This window comes from Halyomorpha halys, unplaced genomic scaffold (genome assembly GCF_000696795.3).
Source record: "Halyomorpha halys isolate HHAL.00 unplaced genomic scaffold, Hhal_1.1 Scaffold116.1, whole genome shotgun sequence".
Classification (NCBI taxonomy): Eukaryota; Metazoa; Arthropoda; class Insecta; order Hemiptera; family Pentatomidae; genus Halyomorpha; species Halyomorpha halys.
Genome location: NW_027105704.1, coordinates 866618 through 891920, shown reverse-complemented (window position 1 = coordinate 891920; position 25303 = coordinate 866618). Strand labels below are relative to the sequence as shown.

Sequence of the window (25303 nt, the reverse complement as noted above, 5' to 3'; positions counted from 1 at the left end):
ATTAAAATATTCAGAAATTATATATTTTATCTATTTTGAGTCATTTTGAATGATATCTATAGTGAACTAAGTTGGTATGTGGAGATAAGATACCTTAAGATTTATTTATCAATTCCTATATATCAATTCCTATTCCTCCAATATAGATAACGTAAAAATATAAATCTCTTTACTTAAATATATATAATAGAAATAATATTTTTGTACAATTTGATTTTTTATTTTCCAATATCAGAAATATACTATAAGAAGTATAGGAATGTGAAACTGCAATGAATACTATAGGAAAATGAAACTGATGAAATTTATAGTGCCTGAAAACTATTGGGAAAGGAATATTGCCTGGGTCAATGGAATTATTTTTAGTACTGAACATATTATAATTAACATATAATAATGATTATAATTTATATTTATATATTTTATAAATGATGATCTGATCAAATGAATTTATTATTGATGTGAATCTTAATAATTAACCAAAGGATTTCATTTTTATAACCTCTCTTTAGAAATAAAAGACAATTTGAGGAACGAAATATATCATATCAAATCCAAGGAAAAATACTTAAATCAGACATAGTTTTTATTTGGATTGAAATATATGATCGTGTAATATAATATATGAAAACAAATATTTAAATAAACAATAATTGATTTTTCTTTGTAAGAAAGTCACGAGATCATTTCACACTTTTTGTCATTAGCATGAAAAGGTATTTTAATTCGACTGCCATCAGTCACAACAACTATAGTTAAAAAGAATAAGTATAGTTACAAAAACTTTGAAAATAGTAATCCATTCTTAAATAATGTATATGTACTATGCCGTATTCTGCATTTTAATGCGAAATTGAATCTTATTATCTATCTACTAAGAAGATTAATTAATAAAATTATTATACAATTATGATTCACATACCAAACATCAAAAATTACAACTTTTTTTTTTAGGTTTAATTAAATATTTGAATAGTTGGTCGTATTTTGAGGGATAGTACTAAGACAGGCCGCAAAGTGTGGAGAACAGAGTTGAAGTTAGAGCGTAAGTGAGTGGATGTCCGCAGGGTTCGGTCCTATGACCAGCTCTGTGGAAGCTAGTATTTGATGAGTTGCTGGGGGAACTAGAAGACAAGGGGTTCCTTGTCCATGACCAATGACCTGGCAGTCATCGTGGCCAAGAACAGCAGATCCAGACTAAAGACAGAAGCGGAGAGGTGTGCCAGTCTCGTAGGAGAGTGGTGCGTGAAGAGCAGCCATACTCATAAGAGGCTCCATGGGCAGGGCTCGTCCCATCACCCTGAATATCCAAGGAGAGAGAGTGAGGCCGAGTGAGGAGGTGACATATCTTGGGGTGAGGATAAGAAGAAGATTCGATGCCACTTCTCACCTGGTGTATCTAAAGGACAGGGTGACCCTGTCACTTAATGGATTAAGTAGGATAGGGGGTGTATTTTGGGGCCTCAGATACCCTGCAACGATGACCATATATAAAGGTGTGATCCTAGGATAATAATAAATAAGTAATATTTTCTAAGTACAATTTTTCAGTAATTAAAAATTTACAAATTAATAATTTAAAAATAAATAAATTATAAAAAAAAGTTAAAAACATAGATTTTATGATGACTGTATTTCTATATATTTTTTACAATCATGATGATTTGGAACATATTAAATTGTTTGTGAATGGATCTCTTGTCTATGTCAACTGGAATGAGACAATCATGTATGTACTTGGTCTATGGAACATGGAACTTAAAAAAAAAATCACTTAAGATGCATTTCTATTTATTCAACTTATTGTCATAGCAGAGATTTATTTTGACTGATTGTAACTGTCATTCATAATAAAAACAATAATTTTAATAATACTGAACAAATTTGATATTATGTTTTAAATAATCTTAGTTGTAGGTAGAGCTCGGGAAAGAAATGGGAAGAGTTATTGTACCCCAAATTTTTATTGCTTTAATGAAAACTGTATACAGTTAAAAGTCAAAATTGATGACTCTACCAACCATAGTTAGGAGAATAAAAAACAGTAGCTGTTTCGAAAACACACAATTTATTCTTTAAAGTAAAATATATATATATATACCTATTTCCTGTCAGAAAATGTTTCACTTTTTACTTAAAATTCAAAATTTCACGAGTAACACGTTTTCAAAAAAGAAACAAATCATAACTATATTTCAGTTAAGATGTCCATTAGCACTCAAATTGAAGCTAGATTAATGAACTATGAAGTAGTTTATAATGTTTATCTTCATAGAAGTGATAGTTTTCATGATTTTTACCAAAATATGCCACATATTGATTTCAAGTTGGGAAAAAACTTTTGGTTTATGATAAACTATATCTCAGGAACCATTAAACATACAAATGTCTATTAGGGCTCACATTTTATAGGAATTACTCTACTTTAAATAATGTGCTATGAAGTATTATTAGTACTGCAGGTAGTTTTAAGGAAGTGGAGATCCAAATGAAAAATGAGCGAAACTATTAAGTTTTTCTAAAATAAAATAAACTACAGGGAGCGTGCATCTTAAATACTGCAGTATTTATTTTTTAATGACATTTATTGTATCCCTTGTATAGTATGGACATAAACTGAAAAATTTTCAGGAAGGAAATAGGTACACTTTTTTTTTTTTTACTTACAACTCAAAAATGAATTTTTCGTATCTTCAGAACAGCCAGTATTTTTTATTTTCCACTTACCATGGAAGGCAGATTCATCAATTTTGACTCCTAACTGTATATAGTTTACATTGGTTTTATAAATAATTTCTGTGAAATAACGTTCTTTTTCTCCTCTTAGGGACTATTTTATAGCACTGCTTTCGAAGCATAATATAAAGATTTTTTTTTCTATATACCTTTAATATGAAGATATGTAAATATCCTACTAGTGTTCAACCCTCTTTAAAATCTAATCGATAATGTCAATTCAGTCTTCTAAAATTGTTACATGGTGGAGTAACGTACTATTTACTAATACTTAAAGGAACTTAATAATACTATTTCGGAAAAATTTCTTCTGCCGGGAACTTTTCGAACACGCTGTTAGTTAAAGCTTTCAAATACTGTGCGAATGCATTTTCCGGCAAATCCCTGTAGGTGTTATAAGCCTCTCTCCAGTTGTCATTGAGGAACTTGTTTGTTGATTCGCCTATAAATGTAATTAACAGTAATAATATTAGAAAATAAAAAAGGAAGTAAATATATTTTTTTCTGATTTAAAATAATTACCTAATATTTTGTCTCCGTTGAACAGATTCGAAAAATGCAGCCTGACGTTTGTAGGTTCTATCTTGAGACTGTAACTCTTGATGCGAACGTACGTTTTATTTTTCTTCTTAAACGTTTCTATCTTCGTAGCAGCTGTTATTTTTACATCGGCTAAAATATATAATAAAATTCATAAGTACATAAATTATATATTTAATCGTATGTTTTTGTTTATTACAAAGAAATAAATGAGGCTTACTGAAGGTGTAGTTAGCTCTTCCTTGTCCTTTGATAGGCAATACCAATATCTGACCGTCCAGTTCATAGTCGCTTTCGAATTCCAACAATGGGAACGTCATGGTAAAATTCATCTCTCTCCTGTCATAATTGAGGCTGTGAATTCAAATTGATATGGATTTATCCTAGCAAAAGTACTATCAAAATTGTAAATATTAGTAAAATGTAATAGTATCGAAATAATGCTTACTAATTCTAAGCATCCTTGATTATACACAGAGGAAATATAAGTGAATTTTAATAATTATGTTAACAGGTATGATAATAATTTGGGTTTTGGGAACTTTTATGATCTTTTTCATCTTTAATCAACCTGTACACCTTAGGGTGTTAAAGCCACCTCAAATTGACGGTGTCTTTGTTTGTCGGAAGGCTTTAAAAAGAATAAACAACTAGCTGGTTCGGATATAAACATTTATTTGGTCAATTTAAACATTTTTTTTTAAACTTAAAATAAAATAAATAAAAGGTGACTAAAACAATGAATAGAAGTAAAAAAAAATACCTTAGACAAAATAAACTAGCTGAATAAATTATGGAGAAGAAAATAAACTAATTTACAAATAAATATGTAAAATAAATACGACGAAACGTTGATCCACTCCGATAGGTCAGAGGAAGCGTGCTGCCGAGATGTGTAAATCCCAGCTTTGTAGCTAAATACACCGCTGCAATTTTAAACTGGTCCAAAGTTGGTGCAATGGAAATGTCACAAACAAACGAAATGTCCCAAAAGCCATGATGGCCACTCTGGCACTTATTAAGAGCTGACAAGGTCTAGTTATTTTAATGTATTAGGCGAGCCGACAAATTAACAACAATTTATGATCAAGTCGAAACGCAGAAAGGGTCTGGTTCCGGACTGTAATGCCTGTTAACGATCTCAAAATGTCCAAACTATTAAATTATAAACGGGCTGCTTAGACTAGGGCAGTTATTAGCCGAAACTCAACTAAAACGAAAATGGTCGACCCGTTGCTAAGCATCGTCTTAGCGACGATTATCAACCCTTAGCAAATGTCTCTACTCATTATAACACACAAATATAATTACATATTTTTCTTCTGAAATAACTTAATCCAATTATAATTATATAAATAAAAATAAATGTAACTAAATTAAACACTAAAACAATTTAAATACTATTTAAAAATTATTTACAAGGTAATTATATACTATGGCGTTAACATTGGGTGTCGCGGCAGTTGATACTCATTTCTCCATCCCTGACCAATTCTTGTCTTCATTTTTGTTTCTTACCAGATCTGACATACATATTCCTCAGACATCTGCGAGGACGTGTGCCTCACAAATATTTTATGAAGTCTATGCTTATAAATTATCATTACTAATTTTAATTCCTAGCATAGATAAACACCGACCTGTTCCAGATTTGAACTCTTGTAAATTACTGCCTCCTTGTTCTCTTGAACCACTTTTAGACACTACTAGTACTTAGTTGGGTTGATGTAGATAGTCATTCCTATTCGACTCAGAGCTTCGTACCATGCTTGGAGCGCTTCTTGTAACACTCATCTTCTTTCAGTAATTATGAGAATGTCATCGGAATATATTTGTGCTAAATTCTGAACATTCTGTACAATGTATTTTTGCAGTTTTTGGTTCCTTACTTTAGCTCCTCAGGTTATCCTGAGTTTGTATATGTCCAACAGAAATGATGGAATTTATTAAGAAGTAGATGTAACATATAAAGAGAAGAAAAAAAGAAACGCAATAAATATTTTTACTTTATGTTTATATTTAACTAATTTATTTACATTTACCTGTCACGATATTCATTAATGCGAAAGTTGTAAGCTAGACTAATTGTATGTTTATTTTTCTTTAATGAGAGAACGGTAGAAAGATCTTTTTAATATTTTCTGTATGTGTTTTTATCGTTACTATAAATAAACTGTTCCTTAATGTTTTGTTCTTATATACCGCATTCTCCCTCCGTAGCAGCATTAGTTTAATAATCTAATCGTGAACATTTTTGAAACCCAATATTTGCCACAGTTCATGAGAATCATTATGGATCTTACCTTGACTCCAGCAGAAGATTTCGAATTAAATTTACAATGTTTGGAGATCGGATAAAAACAAAAGAAAATTTTATGATTTTTTTTTACACTTTAGTTGTCTTCAATACACTTGAAATTTAACGTTTTGAGCCCGATTGGTAAAAAAATATACAAAAACAAATAATGATAATGAATAAATTTCGATATTCTCTTTGAAAATACAAAAACATCATGAATTTGGACTAGATTTTTTATAATATATATTTTTTTTAACTCTTCAAACCTTCAATTCATAAACTTCTATCTTTTTACAAATCAGGGATATTCTAGATATTCAAGTGGTGCTTAATATAAAGAATTAACCATTTAAAACTCTTTCTTTTTCAAAATAATATTTTCACTCACATCTCATGTCGAAATACGTTTTAATATGATATATTTTTAACAGTTAAACAGAACAAAACGATCAAAATACTCATCATGAGCAATGAGTATTAATTATACATTTTCGTACGAATACCCAATCAATAATACATTAATAATGTTATTTAGTGCATAGTACATAAGCACAGGTCAGAGTCTTCATACGAACATTGGCCATTGAACAAACAACTCTCTCGAATGGAACAAGGTTTTCTAGTCCTTAATTAATGATCTAGCGTTGTAAGAAATCAGCCTACTTACTCACACGGTAAGTTGTTCTTGTACGGAATGGTTCATTGTTCTGCCTTGAAAGGCTCGACCTTCGATGATCCTTGGGGTTCAAGTTCGATTTCAAGGAGTTATAATAAAATGTTACTTGGTCAAGATCATGAAAATATATTGTTTAAGCCGGTGACTTGATAAGTGAACTAGACTTAGTTCTTGTATTTGGAGATGTAATGTTTTTAAATATATATGTGTGTGATTAATTTGCACTATTGGTGAAAATTGTTTCATTCTTAATAAATAAAATAAATTAAAAAATGTAAAAATAATATTTTTAGCTTTAGATTTTATCAACTTATTTATTTTTATGTATTCATTATATCTGAATTTCATTAATAATTTATTCTTACTATTAATCTTAATCTGAACTTAATTGAAGGACCCTATGTTAGTTTTACGTCCAGTTTTTTAGTTTTTATGGCATAGAATGCAGAAAATGAAAACAACAGCTAACCGAAAATAAGGAAACTACGTAACCGAACAAAATATACCTAAAGTTTTCGTAGACTCAGGAGAACTTGAAACTATTCACTATTGGTAATATTTCCCCTTAATATATGCTTCATATATTGGTAAGTAAAAGTAATAAATTGGGCTATTGTGAAATTTAGTCGATTTAACACGTAGTTGTACTGTCAGCGTAAAGTTCAGTACATCAATAATTGAGACATGAAAACGGAAATCTATGTATGTCCAAAAAACTAGTTTTGAGAAAACAAAAACGGTAGCTAACCACAATTTTTGTTCTAAAATTATGTACTAATTACATCTCTAGGAACTAAAAAGACTAAAACAGGAACTTCCAGCGGTTACCAGTCGATTGGGGCTGGTTTCTTCATCTTTATCCCGTCAATATCTCATTTTTCGTATTTCTGGCACTTACTGCCTTTTCTATTTCCATGCCTCAATTGCTTAAGAACTATGAGTATAATTTTTAAATTATATTAAATTTTTTCTCCTAAATAAAATTTATAGCATACATCAGACTATTAAAGAAATTCTGATAAAAAAAGACGATGTTTGTTTTTTCAAGGCAGTATATTCAACTGGAGTAAAAACAATTTTAATTTTTTTTACCGCAAAGCCTATGTTTTAATAACCTTTAACTTTATTTACCACTGTTTCAAAACTTTCAATTACAGCGATAACGCTTATTAGTAAGCGCAGATAAGACACGAACGAAAGATAAGGACAGACTAACTTATTATTGAAGGAAGATAGTCCGGGTGGCGGTCAAAAAAGGTATCAAAATAGTAAAAGAAAACTATTTATTATTAATCAAAAGGTATCAAAATAGTAAAAGAAAACTATTTATTGTAAACCAAAAGGTATCAAAATAGTAAAAGAAAACATTTATTGTTAACCAACGTTTCGCTTGATAAAAAAAAAATGAAATAACTCAGTTCAGCAGTTTGTACCTTCTCAAGATGGCACAACTTATATTACGAGTGTTTTGAACAGTGGGATTTTTGCTAGGAGCCCTTGAATGATTTATAGATTTTTTGTAGATGTGACCATAATATAATTATAATTATATTAAACTATAATACAATTAGGAATAATTAGATAGACTGAACCTCATATATCATGTTAAATGTTATAAGTATAGAACTGTGAGGAGTCCAATTTAATGTCCATGTTAAATGCATAAGAGCTCCTAGCGAATTTTTTGACCTACTTGTTTTATAACCTTTCCTTCCAAAACTTCATGTGATTGTTTACTTATAAGTTTTGATTAAAGTAATTTATTACAATATGCCTAAAATGAGTGAAAAGTGGAAGTTGCATAAAAGTTTGTCTACTGAATGTCTTGTTGATCTAAGTTGTGAGGAAGAAAATCAAGATGTGCTAAATGACAACTGTCATTACATTATTATTATTATCATTGCTTTTTTAGATTTAAAAACATCCAAAATAATATGAATACACATTCAAAACAAAAACTACGAGGAAGTTACCAAACACGACAACAAACAAATAGGTTGAGCTCAGTTGGTCTGTTGCGGGTCTTCATTTTCTATTTAACAAATCTAGTAACAGACTCTCGACCATGTTATATCGTTTTAACATGGTAAACTAAAGATCATGAATACCCTTAATGTAAAATCCAGTGATTTTTTATATCGGCTATGATACCTTTTTTTTTTGGTTCAAGTCCTCCTTTAAGTACTTACATAGCCCCAGAGTAGGAATGTCAATATTTATTTCTCGGGAGCACCGTGAACTAAATATTGACCGACCCAGGTGGGAATCAAACCCACAAACCTGTATGAAACCCAAATATATTCATATTGGATGATAAAAAGACATGATTAGTAGCTACAAATAATTATTACAATAAGATTTTTTTTTAGCTCAATATTGGAATCGGAGCACACAAATTTATTTATTTATTATATTATTATTATATTATATAGTAACTGAACCTAATTTTATCCTTATATTATTGGAAATATTAAGTTAGTATTATAAGTTACTCAACCTTATTTTATCCTTTTATTATTATTAATAATAAGTTAGTATTATAAGTTACTCAACCTTATTTTATCCTTTTATTATTATTAATAATAAGTTAGTATTATAAGTTACTGAAACCTTACTTTATCCTTAATATGCATCCCCTCGTAGGCTGTATCCATACCAACACAAAACTCGAAAAAAGAAATTTTTGCTGTTTTGATTTCTACACCACTAAAGGAATTCTAATATCGGTGATTACTCTTATGCGATAATTGCTCAGTGGGACAAACCGTTCCCTTTCGTGTTATACATTTGATTTTGTTACGTGATTCTCATTCTCGAAAATTGGGTCAAGTTATTTAATGATCCCGTCCTGTCTATTCATTATGTACTTAACAAGTAGCTGTTTCAACATCATTAATCTGTCAGCTTGTAGCTTCCTGTTTGGAGGTAGGTAACTTAATAGTCTAAGGAAATGTTGTAGATTCGTTATTTATTTTTTTTTTTACTGATAGAAAATTATTGATTTATTACTTTCACCTCAAATAAGCACAAATATGATTTTCAGTAACTGATCTCAACTTTAAGGACCGTCAGTAAGCGATAAAGAGATTTAAGGTTGGTTATTTGCTATAGTACAATGAGATCTCTTTTCTATTCTCTTTACTGATCATAAATCCAAGACATGGGCCTTATCTAAGTTTATTCAATAAATATATTAATATATTAATTCAGAGAGTTATTGTGTCTTGATATCTAATTGTTAATGTTGGATGTAATTAGTTTTCATTCTAAAGCTGTTAAAAAAAAAAACTGAAAGAAAACGTTTTTCGATTATATCAGATCCACTGGAGTTTTGAGATTGTCTGTAAGTTGGTTAGTAAAAATAAATTGTAAAAAGAATGTTTACCCTAGACTAAAAAGTTTTATTTATGTAATTTATTTACTGACATTTACAACTGTATATAAAATACAACAACCAAATTTGAAGTAAAATCATAATGATATGATACAGCATGTAGAGAAAGTACCCATTGGTAGAACTCCAAAAACATTTAAGGTCAATATAATACAATATAAGGTCACGAGAACATCTTCTTTTCACGCGCCTTCGAGGATTGCCAGGAATGGAAGAGGAAGCAAGGTTAGAAACTAGTGGGTTTGGGTGGTTAGGGAGTTTGTAATTGAAGGAATGATGTCGGGTTCGGGCTAGATCGGTTACATAAGGAACATTTAGGTCTTTATGGATGGTTTTATTTTTAACAAAGTAAGGAGCATTGAAGATTTTACACAGGATTTTGGTTGTAAGGATTGGATACGAGAGGAATTTGAAGGTTTAGTGGAGCCCAAAAGCTCAACTCCGTATGTCCAGACGGACCTTATTATTGTCATGTAGATCAGTCTTTTGTAATGAGTTGGAAGTTTAGACCGTTTGTCTAGTAAGTGATGTAATAGTCGGAATCTACGTGCAGTTTCCTGTCTTTTCAGTCTTGTGTGAGGATTCCAGGTTAGTCGTTTGTCAAGGTGCGGTCCAAAATAACGAATCTGTTCTACTGGGGTAAGAGCCACATTATTAACGTATACTGTAGGGTAGTCGGCAGGTTTACGACCAAGAGTAAAGGTGATTTGATGGGACTTGTTGGGATTTAGAATAAAAAATAATACTAAAGATTTGGATTCTATGGACACTTTTTTTTTTTTAAGTTGCTGCATGAACAAAAAATGAAATATTCTTTTCTATCTTAAAATGTTTTTAGAATATTTTAAAAGGAGCCTGGTAAATTATATTTGCCTTGTAAACGTTAAGGAAATGGGAAGGGGTCCAAAAAAAAAAACTAATGAACTAAAGTAAAGTCAAGCTTAAAAGTTTACCTATTTCAATAGAAAAAAATTACATGTTCAAGATAATTGTTTGATTATTTATTTTCAGGGGAAAATTAGTAAAGTTGTAGTTATTTTGAGTCTAATATTTGTTTAAATTGTATTTAATTAGATTCAAATTATTTAAAAATACAAAAATAATTATTACTATTTAAAAATATTTTTTGAACCCTGATTCGAAATTAAGATTTCAATTAAATTAAATGAAAACTAATCGGTCAGTTTCTAAAATCAATTTGATTTTTTAAGTTTCACCAACAAAAAGACTATTTTCCACCACAGTTAACTGTTTGATCTGGTGAAAACTGTAAACAGATCCATTAATAATCGTTTTAGAATGATTTTTATAATTTTTTCAGTTGGATAGCTATTTTATACCTTACAAATATACAAAAAAAAAAGATAATTGACAAGAAAGTTGAAAAAAAAACAATTAAGAAGAAAAACATCAATTTCCAAAAGTATTGTTTTTTATTACTTACACGTTTAATTTATTTTTTTTTTAACACAAGAAAAAGAAATCAATTGTTTTTTTCTAAGTTGACGTATATCCTATTATTTAAAGAGTCTCGCGAATGGAAGACCCAGAGAAAACAAATTTAAAATTAAAAAATGTTAATGTGGAAACTATAAACAATTTTCCGTTAATTATTTATTTTCGAAAGCGTTTAAATGCTATCAAATAAATGAACTATATAGATGAACCAACAATGTGTCCGGATCGAAGCAAAACGCTAAATATAACACTGTATTTTCTACTCGTTCGTAGATCGTAGACCCACCTGTGCCTAGGAAAAGATAGAATAGAAATATTCGTATAGTGATTATCCTAAATGTTAAGGAACTAACGAACACTGATTGTATCTGGGGCTTGGAGCTAAGACCACTAACATCCAAATTTCAAATTACAATAGTGAATTCGAAAATTTGAAACTGGAAGTTTTGAGATACCAAAATGTTTTTAAGATTGTTATCGTATAAAAAAAAACATACAATTAATATGCATGTGCTATTGAAGACTTTTGCATGTAAAAGTTTAATCTTTGACAGACATTTTTAAATTAAAAACCAGAAACCAATAAAAATTAATATTCGATAGTGTTACTATAAGCCACAGAAATGAAGCTAGAACAAGGTCATTTCCTGCGTAATCTATGGTAATCTTTTGGTCGGCTAATCTTCAGTAATAATTTCCTGTAATCAAAACCTTAATATACAGAAGAAAAAAAAACAATTACCATGAAGTAATGACTCAAAAACAATCTTCGACCTCCCAATTGTTATATGTTATATATACGATATTATGTAAGTAAAATAATATTTTCTTTAGCACGGAGAGATTACAAGTATGCTCTGACAAAGTTTATTACCTCCAATTTTCACTTAAATTTATAAAATGTTAAAAAAATATATATATATTTATGGCACCACTATTTAACAACAGGTTTGAGAAACGAACTTTAAACTATACGGTACTATATTTTTTAAATCATCTGAAAGAACAACAAATAAATGTAAAAATTGCAAAGAAAAATAAAAAATAAATCGTAGACTTGGTACTTTTTAAGTTTTATGAATTTGAATAACTTATTTTTATGAACCAAATAACTGCCAGCGATTTTTCTTTTCTCTACTATTTCATTATATTCCAAATGAACCTAGCTAAATATAATTAGGTATACTTAGCTCTTTAATTATGTTTTATTTTGAGGTAATTCCATAATTCTAACGTGATTTAAGGAATTTATTAGCTTGATCACTATTAATTTATTAGTTGTGAATTATTATTCTCTTCATAAATTGAATTTCATTCATTTTATTCCATTCTTTCATTTGTTGTATTTCGTTTGTAAACTATCTTAGTCTATTGGCTATTGGTTGCCTTTTTCAAATTACCTACATCTAAGTTTTGTTTTGTTTTTTAGTATTATTTTGCATTTTAGCACAATCATATAACTTAAATCATTATTTTTCATTTCTATTAATAATATCAAAATTGTATAGTTTTAAATTATAGACCATTGGAAACTCCACAATGGCAAATAACTAACAAGTCCTACGAACGAATATTCTGTATTATGTTTATTATTTTTCAATGTATTTTGGCACCAAGTGATAGAGGTTGCCATCTTGTCGAACAACATGTTATGCTTTGCCCCTCCCCTCATAAATAAATCAACAAAAAAAATTTTAAATGTCTTTTAAACTGAAACTTATATTCATTAGTATAATATGAATTGAAACGAACCTTCATGATTGTAAAAAAAAAATTCCATGAAGCATGTGCCTTAATATAACATTAAAAATTTATTGTTGAAAAAAGGTGTGCTATATATCTCTAGAGGAGTTTCGGACTTCAAGGATTCAACGGCCACTTATAAAATAAAATCGCAAAAGTAGATAAGATAACAAATATTTTTTGCTACCTTTTTTCACTTTATCACACGGGAAATTACTGCATTATACAAATAATTTAAACCCACATGATTTATAGGAAGATAGTAATAGTGAAGTTATGAGAAACATTATATTAACGTTGAAAACATAAAAAAATACTTACAAAATATGAATTTCAATTTTTTTTTTTTAATTAAATATTTTGGAGGATAATATATTTTTTTTAAACTCAACTCGCATTTTCAATATTTTCTTTTTAAAAAAATCAATTTTTACTAATACAATTCAACAGGTACAGTAAATGTCAAAACTATTTCTGGGGTGCAAGCCACTGGTTGTTCATTTAAAATAATTTTTATTTTTTTTAGATTTTTGTTGCTCAATGTTTTTGAAACTTTGAAATAAAAAAAGAAATTAATATACACCTTTATTAAATTAGATCAAATTTTCCAATATTTGTGTCGTTATAGAGTTCTTTACGTTTAATATTAACGTTAGTTTTTCCAAAACAAATATTATTTTTTCTAATATTCAGAAATTAATATTTTTTTAATTAATTTTAATAAATATCATGACAACTGCTTTGCTTAAAAAGAAAATCATTATAAACTACAGTACAGCATTTAAGGAGCTTAAATTTGAGTCATGATAGGGTACTTCATATTCAATACTTCGCGAGATGGTTTTTCCAAAACAAATATTATCTTTCTAACATAGAAAAATTAAATTTTTTTGAATTTATTTTAGCTAATATCATACATCTGCGTTACCTCCAAAGAATATAATTATAAAATAAATTATGGTTTATTAAACTAGTCCCGGTAGAGCACTACACGTTCAATATTTCGCGAGATAATTTTACTTAACAAATATTTTTTTTTTTAATATTGAAAATTTAACATTTTATTAATTTATTTTAATAAATATTATGACAACTGGTATGCTTAAGAAGATAATCATTGAATATTACAGTTCATTTAGCTATCTCTATTTGAATGCTGATAGATATCTGTACATCTAGTATATACATAGTTCATATATCAAGATCGGCATTGAACTTCATATATGTAAACTCAAGATATGACACATTTTCAACCCGCGATGCATAATGTTAAAATCGTAAAAATCACTGATGATGCATGAATGCACCTCTTACATTAACCATGTAAGGCTTACCAGGCCGAAATGGTATTAAATAATTAAATAAATATATAGATAAAAAATAAAATTGTTAGCTCAAGTGAAATTTTCGTAGAAAATATTCTTTCGAAATTTACGAATTGTAATGATATTAGGGCAATAAAACTTGTCATGTAATGATATTAGGGCAATAAAACTGTCACTCACAACTAAAACTAGGATTCACATTTATATAACTGCAAATAAATAATATATACCACAGAACTCACAACTACAATTCTAAGCTCAACAGACTGTTTAATAGAAAATGTTGTACTGAAGTTCACGATATATAACGATTTTATACAAATAATAAAAGACAAAAACTTTTACTATTACAACCCATGAAGGGTCAGATGTTCAGTACTTTGTAAGGAAGTACTATTTCTAGAACAAGGGTTGTGCAAGGTTGTGTGATCATTCGTTTATGACCACCCTCAACCACCAGGTTTTTACCCAATAAGGGTGTCCATTATATTAATAATGTATAACAAAATTGTAAATTTTATAAATTCACAACTGTACAACCACAAATAAATATTATAAATAGCTATGATACTAAACTGATGTGACAGTTTCATAGAAAATGTTCTATAAATGTATACAGAATGTAAAGATATTCTATTAATAATACTGAAAGCAACCGTAACCATATAATTACCTAAGGTCTTCGAGTGTGTAGTTGCTTGTACCGTGGATGTACAGATCTATTAACTTCTGTTTCATTTGAAAGTTGCCATTTCCTTCTGCTAGCTCGATTTTTGGTATGTGAAGCGGTTCGACTGGCTGCACATTGAGCTCTGGAATTCCTGAAGAGGAAATCATGTTATTATGAAGTTATATTAATTTATAATATATATTCATACTTTAACAAAGCCAAGTACCTCAAATTTATATAAAGTCTAGAACTATCTAAAGTCGGTTGGTTTCAAACAATCACTCCAGATCGAATAATAATACATGCAGCCCAACAAATCCAGCTTGGATTGCAAATAGCTGTTATTCTTAGGGAACCGAGTATCCCAGAATAAAAAATAATTTTTCATTAAAGAAAAAATAAAAAGAAAGTTGGTTTATTGTTGCAACTTCTCACCATATTCTTACTACTCGTGTTGTTGCACAATTAATAAAAAAAAATGATGATCTGAACCCCCACAAGAGATTTAGTTTCTTAAATAAATAACTATCAATTTATTTATAAATATTACAATCAATAACAGAAATAAAAGAATTCACTTGAAGAAATTAATTGTATGAACTACATAAACGCCTTTGAAAGATTAATATTACAATAATATTGATCTTGACAATAACAAATATAAGAATATTATAAAAAAACTGACAAGAGATTATAATAGAAATGTTAATAATTACCTTTGATCAAGTGTGGTTTTAGTTTCTCTAATGTTTTCCTGACACAATCGTTGTATTTAGGATCAGAAGTGTGGCAGATATCGAAATAGTATTTCGCTGAAAATAAAAATAATGGTTAATATTTTGAAATAAAATTTGTATTTAGTAATGTAAAAATATCTTAATAACTAACATAATGAGTATTTCAGTAAGGTAAGTCAAAAAGTTTTTTTTAAAAAAAGCAAATAGTATTTGTTTATAGCATCGTCTGAAACCTTTAAACACCATTTGTCAAAGAAATTAAAAACTGGAATTTTTTTTAACTTGATTTGTTTGGAGGATGTTTTTTTCTTCCAGTGTCCAAGGTTCATATAATCGTTCATCACATCTTTACATCTTATCCAATTCCTACGTTAATGCAGCTGTTAGAAAGCTGAATGTTTGCTCTTTTTACCCATTACCACCAATTCGATTTAATCCCGTAATAAGGGCAAAATATCGGTTTCAAATAAAGAAAAACTTTTATTAAACATTTTATTTTATACCTCCGGTTCTAATTTGTTTAATTAAATCTGATTTGTGCAGTTTGTTGAGTCCTAAACCATTCCATTCATTAAGTTTCGGGTTGATTGGTTGAGTCGTGTTGAAGTTATTTCTATTTGTTTAGAATCTATTTTTGCTATATAATGTTATTTATAGCTATAAACTATATAGATATAATAAGCAATTAATTAAATCTTTGATCCAATGTGTAAATTATTATTATTATTATTAGTTTGGCGCTACAACACGTTGACGTGGCATCCTCAACCAGCAACCTCCAGAAGTCCTGCGCTGCTACTATCCAGTTGTGGACCTTCAAATCCGCAGCCACACAGTCAATCCAACGAAGTCGGGGACGGCCAACTCTCCTCTGGGCATAGACTACCTCCGGCAGTAATCTTATAGGAGTTCCCTATCTTCCACCCTGACCGCATGTACAGACCATCTCAGACGATTTTTAACAAGACTAACAACGTCAGACTGGCTAAAGAGGCTGAAACCCCTTCATATGTTCTTCGTCTTCACTATCCATTAACTAACACCGGTCCAAATATATTTCGGAGGAACTTTCTCTCAAATGTGGCCAACTTCTGATACGTTTCTTTTGCCATTGTCCATGTCTTCGCTCCATATGTAAGAATTGGACGATTCTGAGTTTTGTACAGAAAACTTTTGTTTTTCTGGTCACTGCTTGATAGATGTTGCCTTAATCAAAAGTTATATCTGTTCGCGCCAAATATCCTTCTTTTCATATCTGCTTCGATAGCATTATTACATGTGAGCTGTGAGCCAAGGTATGTGAATTCAGAAACCCACTCGAAGAAACAATTTCCAAATCCACCCTTTCCCCAGGATGTCTTGGGTGTTGTTCAGCGATCATAAACTTAGTCTTATCGTGGTTGACCACTAGACTAAGTTTTCTTGGAGCTCTCGCGAGAGAGTGGAATGCCTCTTCGCCAATATGTAAATAAATAAATATATTAATGTATATCAAACTTTCACTTGTATTCAATTAATCTAGTAATTCCGAAGTATTACCGGGTCTGCTTGTTAATAATATTAAAGTTAAAATTAGTTTCATGTAGGACTATTATGAAATTAGAATGTAAGATGTAAGATTTTTAAAAAAATTATCAAATCTGAAATCTAAACTAGTATTACTAAAAACCTGATTTATCGGTAGTGCTGCAAGGAAACTACACATTCATTATATAGAATGAATTTTTTACTTAGTTTCTAGTCACAGGCATGGAGTATTCAAGATAAATTTCTCTAACCAGACTTAGATCCTAAAATTACATAAGCATTTTTACGTCAAACTAGGAAATTTTTCAAAACAGGTTTTCGAAACAACTCTAATTATTAGACAATTTTAGGTTGCATTATTGACCTAGATGGTTTCTTAATTTTAAATTGGATTTTATCTCGTATTATAATTTATATGAGGTAAATAGTCCTTAGAGGCGATTATAATTTTTTTCGAAATATTTATTTTGATAATTGCATACTGCTACATGAAACTGACGTAGAATAAAATAATTATTACGAGAGTACAAGAGCCGGGAAGAAAAAAATGCAGTTATCTCACCCCATTTTTTGATTACTTTAATGAAAACTATGTATAATTACTAGTCAATATTGATGAGTCTGCCAACTATAGGTTGGGGGAATAAAAAATGGCGGGTGTTTTAAAACCTTAAAAAAACATTATTTTTCATTCAGAGATCTATATCTTAAAAACTACCAACAACACTAAATCTAAAAGAACATTATTTAAAGAAGAGTAAATTTGCTGAAATATGAGCCATATTAGAGATATTTACGTCCAATAGTTCACAAGATACACCCTTTTAAAAAGCAACATTTCATAAAACTGTACTGAAATATATCTCAATAACCATTCCACGTAAAAATGTCTATTGGCACTCAAATTAAAGCTAAACAATATAATACAATTGTACTTAAAGTAGTTTATGACCCCTAGCTTCGTAGGAATAGTAGTTTTCATGATATTTGCTAACATAAATTTATTTATAGTTGTTCGGACAATAGTTTGGTTTATGAAAAACTTTCATATTTCAGAAACCATTGGACGTACAGATGTCTGCCAGCACTCAAATTAAAGCTAGTTAAATTTACTATAAAATATTTTATGACTTTTATCTTTGTAGGAGTAGTATTTTTAATGATATTTGACAAAATAAATTCACAAAATGTTAACTTCTAGTTGTTCGTATAAAATGTTGCATTTTTGAAAAAATATATATCTAGACCCATAAGACACACGTATGTCTGTCAACACTCAAAATAACGGAAAGTTAACTTAATACATAGTAGTTTATGACACTTATCTTTGTATGGGTAGTAGATTTTATGATATTCACATATGAATATAAATTTGGCAAATGAAAATTTGTCTGGACAACAATAAATCAATTTATTTTAGTAAATTTCATGAAAACTACTACTCCTCTGAAGGTAAATGTCATAAAATACTTTATAGCCCATCAAACTAGTTTTAATTTGGGTGCTAATAGACATCTGTACGACAAATGGTTTTTGAGATATAGATTTTTCAAAATAAATAAAAAATAACGTTTCATACAACATTTTTATGAAATATTGCTATTTAAAAAGCCATATGTCGAGAACTATTGAACGTATTAGGGCTTAGATTTTAGCAAATTTATTCTACTTGATGATACTTTCCTAAATTTTCTATTGTTGTTGGTTGTTGTAAAGATATAGAGCTCCGAATAAAAATTAATTATTTTTAACGTTTTGAAATAGCCGCCATTTTTTATTCCCCCTACCTATACTTGGCAGACTCATCAATTTTGACCAGTAATTATATCTAGTTTTCAATTAAGTAATTAAAAATTGGGTGAATTAACTGCCTTTTTTTATCTTATTGGGCTCTTGTACTATGAGAAGATAGTCGAGGGTGCGATCAGTGTATTTATTTGAACCTGAAATTCAAGTCGAAACGTCGGCACAAATAAATAAGTTTTTTTTTTTATTAGTGTTTATTTGCTAACAGCACCCCGATCATCTTCTCCTCAAATTAATCTACGGTCAACTATTAACACCACGAAATGTAATTATTGGAGCATACGAAATAATACTGATTTCGTAAAATATCATTAGAAAATACTTTTTACCTTGTTATGTCATATATCTATGAAAGCTTTAGGACGATTAATATTTTGTTTCAATTTTACTTTCTTTTGGTTTTGTCATAACTTATCCGTCTGATTTTTTTCTTATCTATCAACTCACAATGGGTTGCAACGAAAACAGAAATTTATATAGGATTATTTTTGAGCAGATAACAAATTGAAATTTCTTAAAAATTGTTGAATTGACGAATATTTTTTTTAACACATATTCAAAATTCTATGAATAGTTTACTTTTTAATAATCCTTATTTTATTTTAGTCTTAAACTGCAAAAATTTAATGTTTCCTAATTCTGGTATTGATTTCGAAAGAAAATATTTTGGCTTACCTATTTTTTTTTTTTAATTTGCACAAAAGGATATGCACATGTTTGGCCTTGGTGATTTATAATGTCGTTATGTAAAAAAACATCTTTTATGTGAATTTCAAATCCTTTTCATGGCAAATAGATCATGCAAACAAAATATGTTTTTCTTGTTTTGTTTTCCTTTATTTTGGTATGAATAAACAGTTTATGCAAATGATTTTGCTATAGCTTCATTTCTATAGATTTTAACAATAGTTATCAAAATTTTAACTTTAAAAGTTTTTTGTTTTACTTATATTTAAATAGATTTTGGATTACATTTTATTTTAATACTATATCGGTTTTATGGGATATATACAACAAGAATAAGAACAATATTTTTTTTAAATTAAAAAATAATACCAAAAATTAATTATACAGAGGTATGAATTTGCTTTATTTCTCAATCTTGGAAGATTTCCTTGTAACTCCAATAATATCGTCTTAATTTTTATTTTCGCATTAAAATAATAATATTTTTTGCTGCAGTAGTGGTACCGCCTGGTAGGTAAGGCTTCATACTATTGATGATTGGCCAAAAATCGATTCCATTTATATTTAGGAGATTTAAACATTAAATAACCCTCCTAGTATTACCCATGTTTACGGGTCAAGAATATGGTTAATGCGCTCTGTCACGTTATACATTAAATTACCTATTAAATCCTTAATATTCTGTATGTTGTGGATTTGGTTTGAAACAGATAAATCAAATACAATTAAAAATGTCCACACCTTCCATCCCAATCTATTCCCGATAACCTTCCTAGGTGTTTGAGTAGAAGATGGCCATGAGTCTTCATGATGCACAATAGTCATTGTAGTATAACCAATGAGATCTTCACGTCGTTGCCATGTGACAGCAGTTAGTAAAGAAATAAAAACCTTAAATAAACACCACTTATTTCATGTTAATTAGAATGTTTAATAAGGAAAATCTTCTACGAAATTAGTAACTGCTAACAAAATAACCCATCGTAAATTTGTTTTTATTTTCAGTAAATAAAAGAATCATCTATTAACTAAAAGATGAATGATGATTCAAAATTATTTTATCATTAGCCTTTATTTATTGAAATGACTAAATATAGAAAGAAAAAATTTCACTGACAAACCGTGGCTGCGGATGAGTGATCACCGTTTAAATGAAATTTTTTTTACAATGGGTCAAAAAATAGTGGAAACGCATACGAGGGTTCTTGCCAAAGCACCTTAGGTGAAGAGAAAAAAATTATTTTATATAATTTTGAAGATTTTTTTATTATTGGTTTTTTCCTTTACTTGGGATGTATTTTAAGGTTATTCAATACTAACGATACGATTTATTTATTTTTATTCATAAAATAACTTTAAAAAATATTTTAGATCGAATTAAATGAATAAAAAATCACTAAAACCAAAAGACAGCTTGTAAATTATCCTGAACATTTTTTTTTAGTAATAAGAAACTTAGATACGTTGATACCATTATTTAAATGTCTTAAACACTAAGTTTCATATAGTTAAAAAAATAGCTTTTTTGTATTTTTTTTTCCATTTTTGTCGTTCACCTTAATATGCCGAACTTCCAAACCATTTCAATAATTTTTAGATTTTATAAGGAAAAAAAGTAGTCCGCAACAAAACTTCATACGTTTTGTTTTATTTCCCCGGTAGTAATTTTGTGTAGCTTGTAAAGCCCTAAAGTTTTCCCAAGATTCTTGTGGATCGGTGGAGTCATGCTGGAGTTGTTATTATTAAGGAAGATAAAAATTTTGTACAAAAGATTTTCGTTAGTTTATTGAAATTGAAGGTGCTTCGAATTTAAGGTGGTTTCCTGGGGATTCGAAAAAAACGAACTGTCTCTCTAAAAAAAAAGTTACATTCCAAATTTTCTAAAATTAAATAAAAACCAAAGGCCCTAGTAAGGAGATTTATTAAGCAAAAGATTGTATTGCTATTAAAACTCATCTTGTGAACACTCATGAGTGTTTTTAGAGATGTGATTAACGAATATCGATTCTGTTTCACCCTTTGAAAAAAGTGTAACCCACCTTGCTGCATCTGTCGGTGGCCATGTTATTTGCCTCTTGTTGATAAGTATTCTATAGAAAGTTCAAAAGTTTGAAGCAACGAAGAATGTACCACCATCAGCTTTGTCAATAAAACTGACAATCTGAATGAAACACTGACCTTAGATAAAGGCTCTTGGAATAGATTTTGGACTCAATGCCAACCGACGTGCCGATCACCAACTGTTACGTCAGTCACAGCTCTGGCATAAGACGATTCCCATTTCGGAGGGTCAGCATGAAGGCCATTTTCAAATTAGAAGTAAAAATATGTAACAATATCACGATGGTGTTAGGGTAGTCAATAAATCACTTAGCTGTATATCACATGAGAAGTTTGTCATTATCGAACAATGCTAAATACAAATATGCAGAAATGATTTTTTAAAACACTTTTTGCCGCAGGGAATATGCCATCTTATTGTTTTTCTTAAACGGTGTAATTTGCATATGAATATGCTGACGCACTTATTCAATCGACTCACGTCAACGCATGATTCAAAACGCATTCCAAATATTTACTTTTTTTCTCTTTTTCAACCTGTCTGAAGGAAAACAACATCTTTGTTTGCCAAACATAGTCGCAACGACTTTCCAATATTTTATTTTGATATTAAGTTAAGTGTTAGGGATATTAAAAAAATAGTGTGGTAAAGAATTCGTTATAATGAATGAAACCTCGACCTTCATACTAGAGTTATTATAGATTGGTTACCTATAAGGTAACCCATTACACCCTCGTGTGTCAGAAATGACCAGGTGACCCCATGAAGGGGTAAAAAATAAATGTATCAGGAATACTTAATCATAAATTTTCATTAAACACAATCATAAAATGGAAACGGGGTAAAGACTCTACATTATCCGCTATATCCATAGCAGAAACTTATAGACAGGTTTTACAGGAATGCAATTAATTGGTAATATGTATAAAATACTAAATTTATATTAATATATTAGTATACTTATACTTTGTTGCTACTCTATAGGTCATAGAAAATTTTTAATTTTTTTATAATATTAGATTTTTGAATACTCTTACTCTAAAATTTATCAATAAGTTGTATCACCATTAGAAATATTTTTTCAATGCCCCACTATAATAGGGGTATTCATGATCTTTGGTTTAACATGTTAAAGCGTGTTAAATGGAAAAACTCATGTCGATTTAACATGAGTTTTTCCATTTAACAGGGAAAAACTCATGTTAAATCGAAAAAAATTGCCTTCTTTTATCGTGGTAAAACGAAATAACATTTAACATGGCTGAGAGTCTGTTACTTGGTCTGTTAAATGGAGAATGACGTCACACAATAGACCAGTTGAGATCGCCGTCATTTTTGTTGTGACAGCTCAGTTCTTTCGTGTGTTTGTGGTATTCATATCCCTGTTATTAACCAGAATGGATAATTTTAATGATACATTTGAGAAAAAAACAGTAAAAAAACAATGTAATTTCATTCTACTATCTGAAAATTTGTAAACGCTCGCCAGATACAAATCTCACTATATGAACCATGTAATTATTCTTAGGGGACATATGTCCCAGAATAAAGTTATTTTTTCATTTCATTTCATAAGCTAAACTTTCACACAAATTCCACTTTTCACTCACTCTAGGCATGTTGTAATTAATTACTTAAATCAAAACTGAAGTAAACAATAACATGAGGGTCTGGAAGGAAGGTTATAAACATAAAGGCTTATACAACAAGTTGCTGAGAAAATCCGCTAGAGGCTCTTGTGCATTTAACGTTTAACATGACTTCAAATAGGGCTGCTCACAATCTTATAGTTATAACATTTAACATTTAACACAACATCATGAATACCCCTAATATATAAAATAGTTTGAAAAAATATTGAATCCCGAGAACGGTTAATTGGACCTCGAAGTTTAGGAAAGTGGATAACTAGAGGAGTATGGTGGTCTGCTCCGGGCAGGAAGGCATTTTTTATTAATTTTATTGAAAAATAAATTATATACTTTTTTTTTTATCAGAAAAAACGTTTATGATTTGAAGATAAAAATGTCATAGGTTTTATTATATTTGGGATAGCAAAAGGAATTATAAATAAACAAAACGCGGGCATTGTCAATAAATAGGGGGCATGCTTTGGAATTGTCACTAAATTGGGTGATCCTGTGACCAAAATTGTCAATGCGCTGGGAATAAATGGCTTCCTCTTAAGTCCCTTCTAAGTACAATATTGAACAGGCAAATCTTGTCTCCCGCTCACCTGGTTGTAGAGGATGAGGAAAATACCTTAAATATATTTATTTTCACTTGACTATGTATTGAATATGTAACAAAGGAAAGTTTTACGATCATGAACAATTTCGAATTTTTGACGTAAATACATGTTTTGATGTCTATTGAGTCCAAAAAAACTAGTCTCCCGAATTGGAGTTAGTGTGTGAACTGTGAAAAGCGTAGCTCAAAAACGAAACTTTCTTACTTTACATGCTCGTTACCAGAGACGCGGCGAGATGGCTGCGATGGGATCTCGAAGGGTCCTGCTCTATCCCTCATACGTGGGGGCCTGGGGATCCTCAGATCGATATTTTAAATATTGTATACAACTTATTTTACTTATTTCGATTATATTTATTTTATTTATTTACTTTTCTATTTATATACATATAGAGATTTTATTTATATATTTTTATTTTATTTATTTTTTTAGTTTATATTTATTTACTTGTTTAATTTTTTGATTATTATTATTTATTTATTTTTTATGAACGTGTACAATTAACACTATTACTCATTGGCCGAGTTTGTGGCAGATTGTAAGGTTATCAGTAAATATACACTAAAAAAAAAAGAAGAAAATTGTTCTTTACTAAATTAATTAGCTTATTAGTAAAAGTTTTATAACAACCATGCGTTATCGTATTGAGTGTCATAGAATTTTTTTTTTAAATTATTGGTGATTGATTTTTTTATTCACTGGATCTTATGCGTCAGGTTCCTGGGTGCTTCTTCAGTAAGCAATGAGATGGTTAGTAGTATTTCACGACTGATAAATTTTATGTTCTTATTATTTTTCACACAGCTGAATAAATATCAATTCGCTTTGTACTATTATTCGTGTCATCGTTTAATATTTTCAAGGAGCTCAATATCGATGATATAAAACCAAAGTTAAATATTTCGTTGATCACCCCTCCCTCTCCCACTTATCTTCTTTAAATATTACGCTCCAATGTAAAGTAATAGACACCCCTTGAAAAATTTTGCCATCAGTTCTGAAATAATTCAATACCTGGTTTGATGATGGCCGAGACACCACAAGACACCACCGACAAGAGAAGAAGAAGGCTGGATGACCACATCTCGACTGACAGACTTACAGACTGACACGGGGGCTGCTGTACTCCTAGGTCATGCGTCCCCTCCAGGCTTTGGTAGACCTGTTCTGTATACTTCACATTATATAAACAGTATTCGCAATTAACTCAATAAAGCAGTCATCGTGTATGCTTAAGGACTGAATTGTTTATAAACAGCTCAAGTACGATGATTCGTAACTTCCTTAGACCTGAGGTCAATTTTCTTATCCCCTTTCCTTGGAAACTTGAACAAAATGGAAGAGCGTTTTCCTTTCGGGTTTATATAAGTTAAATGTAGTTTGAGAGGAAAA

The 25303-nt window shown here is 29.6% G+C and overlaps 1 protein-coding gene across 2 annotated transcripts; it reads right to left on the bottom strand.

Moving 5' to 3' along the window:
• Positions 1-1774: 1774 nt before the first annotated feature.
• On the bottom strand, positions 1775-25068 carry LOC106677968 (protein takeout). 2 transcript variants are annotated; one of them, XM_014416197.2, is made up of 6 exons: positions 24926-25068; positions 15558-15653; positions 14845-14992; positions 3497-3630; positions 3259-3408; positions 1775-3178 (listed from the first exon to the last, which is right to left on the bottom strand). In XM_014416197.2, the coding sequence occupies exons 1-6, from the start codon at positions 24993-24995 to the stop codon at positions 3027-3029; spliced, it is 750 nt and encodes a 249-aa protein (XP_014271683.1). In that variant the 5' UTR covers positions 24996-25068; the 3' UTR covers positions 1775-3026. The 2 variants fall into 2 exon arrangements, with proteins under 2 accessions (XP_014271683.1, XP_066909240.1); XM_067053139.1 differs by lacking the exon at positions 24926-25068 and adding an exon at positions 21638-21753.
• Between the last annotated feature and the right edge of the window lie 235 nt (positions 25069-25303).

Bases quoted from the DNA above. Each gene is read 5' to 3' on its own strand.
- LOC106677968 (XM_014416197.2), bottom strand. From the start codon at position 24,995: ATGTGGTCATCCAGCCTTCTTCTTCTCTTGTCGGTGGTGTCTTGTGGT. The intron at 3,409-3,496 runs GTAAGCCTCATT...TATATATTTTAG, and splicing joins AAGAGCTAACTACACCTTCA to CCGATGTAAAAATAACAGCT. The intron at 3,179-3,258 runs GTAATTATTTTA...TTACATTTATAG, and splicing joins CAACGGAGACAAAATATTAG to GCGAATCAACAAACAAGTTC.